Source organism: Notothenia rossii (genome assembly GCF_949606895.1).
Source record: "Notothenia rossii genome assembly, chromosome: 3".
Classification (NCBI taxonomy): domain Eukaryota; kingdom Metazoa; phylum Chordata; class Actinopteri; order Perciformes; family Nototheniidae; genus Notothenia; species Notothenia rossii.
In genome coordinates this window covers 55,172,462-55,178,999 of record NC_136901.1, presented here as the reverse complement: position 1 = coordinate 55,178,999, position 6,538 = coordinate 55,172,462, and the positions used below count along the sequence as shown (strand labels likewise).

The window sequence follows — 6,538 nt, the reverse complement described above, 5'->3', positions numbered from 1 at the left end:
ATAAAAAACATCACCCGCACTGCATTCTTTGTACTGTCTTAAACCCTTTTCTTGGAATATGTTATGAATTGTAAGTTGTCCTTGGGTGCTTTGAAAGGCGCCCATAAATAGAATGAATTATCATTATTATTTATTATCTGAAACGATGTAATAACTTTTAAAACGTTTTCCAGTCACTTGCCCCATGCATTCAGCAGCAGCAGGCCATTCATTTTGATTTGATCCCGTTATGAAATATCATCATTTCGACAATAAATAAATGCTACATAAAAGTTATCTTGCACATTTTATCAAACCATCTCCGTTTCTAACTTTCAATATATTTTAAAAGAGATCTCTCTCTCTCTCTCATATGCGTGCAGGGGCGGGGCCTGACAGACACACTGCATCTGTCTCTCGCTCACAGACATGCTGCAGCGCTGTGCAATGTGCACACAGTTCTGCCGGTAATGAATATTAAGCTCCAGCCTCTCTGTTGGACTCTGTCGCAGCGGGGCTGCTGCTGTGGTGCCGAGCGCACAAAGCAGACTCTTCACAACGAAGGATCACTTCTTCTTCAAGGCAGGGAAGGTTTCGCAGTACGCAGTCTACTGTCCCGTAGCTGCTGCCTCTCTGTTGGACTCCGGTACTGCACCTTACTCACGAGACGTTGTAAAAAATGGGTGGGGGGCGAAAGCACTAACCACTCCGCAAACGCCACATTCACCCCCGTCGTGCGGGCTGGATGAGAATGTCTGGCGGGCCGGATGTGGCCCGCGGGCCACCAGTTGGTGGTCACTGCTGTATATTGTATTGTTATCTTTTATCATTAAGACAGATTATTGTTTGAACTTGTATCTTGGTGTTTCTTAATCCCTTCTTTTATGATTTTAACCAGCTCACTAAAACGACACGCGGAGCCGAGGTGGGTGTTAGAACCCTCTGACTCCAACAAAGTAGATTTTTAATTCACGTCCTAAACTTAAATTACAATTGATGACTGTGATGTGTTGGATGAAGTCGAGGAGGCACTCTTAAATGAAATATGACGTTTAAAAAAAGCGGGCCGAGCCGGCCGTCTGTGATTCTCCAGAACACCCAGATGGCCAGTCCGCCCCTGCTGCACCGTATTATTCTTTGTTCCACGTCGAACTCCTTAAACCCAAAGTATTTCCAAACAGCGGAATTCGTTTTACCTTTCTTGGTCACGAGTTGCTCTTGTTCTATTGTAACTATTGTCACTCACAACCTGGCCGAGGGGTTTTTAGCAGTGGCGGCCGTGCATTTCACACCTAGGCCTTCAGTGATGTCCTACACAGTCCTACCTGAATTATTCCACCTCTTAAAGACCCAGTGAAGTGCATGTTTTTGCACCAAAATGAAATGGCAGTTTCATTCCTTACATATCATTGTGCCTGTTCATGGCTAAAATAATTTTTAATAATTCATAATCAATGAATTAATGAATTATTAATTTTGCCATCTGAGCCTAACGGAAGTTGCAGACGATAGTGGCTGTGACGTCACAAGATGTACCCAGTTGCGATTGTAAACATGGCGGAGACTTTGGAAAGTGATACTAGTGTGAGAGAAATGATTGATTTGGACAGCTTTTCGGACAGGATAGATGAGGAAAGTGATCAATTTGGTGCACTTTGAGGGCAACATTAAGAGATTTATGGATACAGCTCTCAACACTCATATGAAACATATATTTCAATAATCAAAAAACATTGGAAGGATTTCTTAACCTATTTTATACAACTAATATTACATAGATGGAAATATTTGTTTACATAGATGACCAAACCCACTGAGATAACTTAGGCTACAGTTTACCTCCCTGAGCTGACGTTATCTCTCTCAGTCCCACAGGAGAGCACTCTCCGTCTCCTTATTGTTGAAACAGCTAATCTCCGTTAGCTCCGAGCTAGCACCAGATGCTAATGACAACCCTGTAACTCTCTCAGTCTCTCTTTCTCTCTCTCTCGAATCGACCAGTGGCCTTTATTTATCATGATCAATCAAAGAATCTACGAAACAATGACACCAGCCAGGCTCACCTTCATCTTTTGGGAACAGAAACATCGCCACTTCGGCAGACTTTACATTACTACAGCCAGCGGCAATGCATCGTTTCCCCTGTGTTTTTCATCCCTATTTCTTCACTGTCGCCTCCATTGTCAGGTTTTCTCGATTGGCAATCACTTCCAGTCGACTCAGACACACTTTCCAGGAAAATACTAGCTCAATAACGTTGAGAAATTCGACTTTGAAAAAGAGAAAAAATTAACGGTGGTGAATGTAAACAGTGCGGCGGCGTCCATCTCGTGAAGTCACGCAGTAGATCGCAAGCCACGCCCACGAAGGCGAAGGTCGCCTGCAGATTTCCCCGGCAAATTCAAAACTCGTCAAATTTGTTGCTATTCCAACATCTTTTGATATGGGTTCCAATCGACAATTTTGGTCATTACTATACGTATTAGCATAACAGATCATGCACAGGTGCACACTTCACAGGGTCTTTAATACCATCATTATGACGCCATGGCTCTAGAAACTATACATTTAGACAGAAACGCAGTATAACCGGGCGTTGCATCACCTTAACATAGTCAAGTACAACAGAGTTATATTAATATTTCTGAAGCATTTATAATCAATATATCCGCATTTACAATTAACAGTGTTAAACTACCAGCTTTAAGATCGCTTGGATACTGTCAAAACTTACAAATAAAAGGGGCTTTTAAGGCATTAGTCCACAAAGTTTTATTAAGTCCACCAAACCAAGTTTGTTCACTAAACAGCGCATTGTCGCACCCAAAGCAGTTTCATTTAAGAAACGTGACGATAAAGACACAAACTATTCACTGAAAATAAAAGAAAACAAACAAATAATTTGCATTTGTTCATGAGGATATATTTGCGACAGTGGTGAAAGTGTATTCCTAGCCCTGAATGTCCACTTTGATAAAGGTTAAACCAAAACAATTCAACAAGTCTCACTTTTACTGCACAGCTGAGCCAGTGCGCCACACACATCTCTATATCTCTTGCAGAAGCATCAAACATTTATTTTTTATATATTTGTCATTTTAATTACATATATATTAATTAGTTAATATTGATTTAATATTAACGACATAAAATGACAAAAATATATAAAAATAAAATTAAAAATAAAATGCTTTGTACTCACCAAAACAACTGATTATTTGAACACAAAATCCATCCTCCTTTCTTTCCTCAAGAAGACTTCAATGACTCTGTTGTAGAGTTTATCTGTGCGTTTCAGTTCCACCAATAAGTCATTTTCTATAGACATGAAGGCTAATGATGAAAGCCGAGTCTGTCCAGTAGAATTTCTGGCATAAGTTTTAATTCGCTTTAAGGCCGAGAATGACCGCTCGACAGAAGCAGTGGACACAGGGATAGTCACTGCCACACATGCCAATGTGTAAAGCTGCCCAATGCTCTCACTCAGATTTTTCTGCTTAAGGAAATCAAGGAGATCAGTGGGACTTTTCCCTTCAAAATCAGTCATGGCATACATTACAGTCAGTTCTGTTTTTAGCCGGGACAGATCGAACAGTGTTCCGTGACTCTGTGTTAATTTGGCTAAGGCTGTATGCGGGAATTTGTTCCGGTAGGTCTGAAAGTGATGGGGGTCCAGGAGGGAGAGAAACATAAATCTTTCGTGGTCTTGAAACCTACTCCGTATCTGGCAAAGAATGTTGTCCAGAATATTGCTGTGGAGTTGTTGGTAGTATGCGCGAAGGTCTCCTTGTGCGCTCGGACCACTTGAGATGCGCGCTGTGTCCTCGTAGATCTGACGAAACTGGCACCTCTCTCGCTCAATTGTGTCACAAAACTCGTTCACCCTTGTCAGACAGAATTGTACATCCAATGTTTGTTTCTGTAGTATTCCAAAGAGCACATCTGAATGCTTAAAAATCCCATTGAATGTTTCAAGCAAAAAACAAAACTCAAAATCATCCAGACGTGCATTAAATCTAGCAGCGCTAAGCATAATATCCCCATCATACTCCTCATGATGTTCCAGTATGTGGTCAAACACCTCCTTTAGGGACACTCTCTTCTCAATGACTGCATTGACCAATCTCGATGTATATTGCCACCGCGTTGGTGCAACATTAGGAAGACGACGCTTGCAAATGTCATCCAGCAGTTGCGTGCGCTTAGGGGATCTGGAGAAAAATGCTGCAAGACCATTGAGGCTGGCAAAAAAGACCTTGCATTCTTTAAGCTTTGAGGCCCCTTGAGTCAGTACTAAATGTAGTCGATGTGCATAGCAGTGAATGAATAAGGCCATTGGTGCCCTCTCCTTAACTTTAGCCTGCACCCCATTTAGTCCAGATGCCATGACCAGTGTTTCCCACAGATCTGAAATATACTTGGGGGGGAAGGTGCCAGGGGGGGGGCTGCGAGCGGAGCGCGGTGCGGGCGGACCGCGGGGCGGGCTTTGTGATGTGCAACACATGTGACAAACAACAAGTTTTAACAACATGTTTATTCATTAACTTTACATTACTGTATGGCAATATTCATTTTGTACAAAGATGGCACTGTTTGTCAGAGCACTTAATCCGTCTGGGTTTGTTGAAGAACAGCTCCAACGCCTGTGTGTATGGGAACGCCTCTGGTGCTGGTCCACTGACTGCTATCCGCATACATGCAGCCAGGTGCTCCCCTTTCAGTCGGTTTCTCATGTCAGTTTTCATCTGTAAAACAGACAGTTTGTTTTAAATGAACTATACAGAATGAAAAAATCCCTCTCGCAGTTTACACTGGAGACAGGGATGACCAACCCCACTGAAGAGAGAAGGCTGAGGTTTGGGTATATTTCTGCCCATTCGTCCTTCTCACTGGCCAGGAGCTGCATGATCTCAGCTTGTGTCTTGTCCTTCAGAGATTAGCCAAGGCAGGGCAAATGAGTATACAGTATAATTGAAACATTTACAGATGTCAAAACAAGCAATTCTAACCGTCAAGTTCATATTAATTTAAGTATTTACCAACCTTAAATGTTCCTTCAAGAACATGCTGCTTGTAGGAGGTCCACTCTTGGATAACTGTGGCATCCTGCCCTGGGATGAATTTGTTGGCAAGGGTCTGCAACATTGAAATGTTGGTTACATCATTTGAGGTAACTGCCTTTGGACCCAGGACACTGAAGGCCCCCAGCACTTCAATATGCTGGAACCTGCTCTCGATGTTGCTCTCCAGGCTGCAGATGTAAGGTTTGAGGACCTGGAATGATATTATACATTTTTCAGTTCAAGGAAAATAAATATTGGAATGTAAAAGTAAGAAGGGATGTATTTACATCTCTGACAAATCTGGCCCACATATCTTCCCGGGGGCGCTCCAGAATTCCGTGTCCCCTCCTGATCCTCTCCTCCTCTCCGGCAATGCTAAACGCCCCAAGTCCACCTGGGTTGTCCAAGTCTTGGTGTAGGCGAGCAAGGAACGTTCCGGGGAGTGGGGTCTCGCCTGCCTCCAGAATTCTCCTCAGAGTAACAAGTGTGACTGGCACCTAAATGTGGAAAAAGACAACAATATAATAGGATGGATAATGCAAATAACTGGGAGCATCAAATGCATTTCTTTGTAATCTACCTGCTCCTTTATGTGGAGAAAGTTCACATCAGCTCTCTGAAACACCTTGGACAGCATTGCAATGTGGGGCAGCACATCTGCCTGAAGGTAGAGGGCAGCCACAAAGCGGTATGTGGCACAGACATTATAGACCTTTGGCCACTGGGCACTTCCTTGTGCTCGCTTCTTCCGCCAGAGCAGCCAGCACAGCTGGAAGGTTCCTCTGGAGGTTTTGAACGGCTAGGTGCTGCGATAGCCACCTTGTATCTTTCACCTCCTAACAACAAGTAGAAACACTGGTAAGTAAAATATATGTAAATAATATGACACCACAATAGTATTATGAAAATAGGTGAAAACACACCTTGACTTTCAAGTCGTTCAGACCAAGAGTGGTAGCGGCAGCACTCAGTGTGGCTGACCTATTTGCACTATTTCAGAAGAATAGGTGCCGTTCCTGCAGGTGGTTCCTGAAGTTTGCCATATACCTGACAGCATTTGAGGCATCTTTGCATGCCAGTGCTAGTCTGTGAGCAGCACACGCTACAGAAACCAGCTTTCGAAAACTGTCTGTGAGCTGCTTTGCCACTCCATTCAGACGGCCTAAGTTTAAGAATTAAATGCAGTGTTGAGGGCGTCATTTTGTTTCCTTTAATAACAGCTGACAATACACATTTCACACAATCCATTAGATTTAACAATAAACTCCATACCCGTCATCACTGCTGCACCGTCTGTCCCGAGTCCGTAGAGCCTGTCTACCGGGAGATCCTTCTTCTGTAGTACACTCTTGATGGCAGCAACAACGCTGTCAGCTTTCGTGGTTGAAAACATAACCCTCTTTATCCAGGTGTCTAAAATAAAAATGTATAGGTTTTCACACATATTAATAAATATTAAGTTTAACTAGGCCTTTATTTAAATGCACATCATTCCT

General features: G+C 42.9%; 1 protein-coding gene across 1 annotated transcript; it reads right to left on the bottom strand.

Annotated features, from left to right (window-relative positions):
• Positions 1-4,720: 4,720 nt before the first annotated feature.
• Positions 4,721-6,012, bottom strand: LOC307032974 (uncharacterized protein; the record flags this gene model as incomplete). The annotated part of the gene is made up of 4 exons (XM_079671244.1): positions 5,623-6,012; positions 5,330-5,539; positions 5,023-5,253; positions 4,721-4,906 (listed from the first exon to the last, which is right to left on the bottom strand). Exons 1-4 carry the CDS (start codon positions 5,677-5,679, stop codon positions 4,721-4,723), a joined length of 684 nt encoding a protein of 227 aa, XP_079527370.1. The 5' UTR covers positions 5,680-6,012.
• Positions 6,013-6,538: the final 526 nt, after the last annotated feature.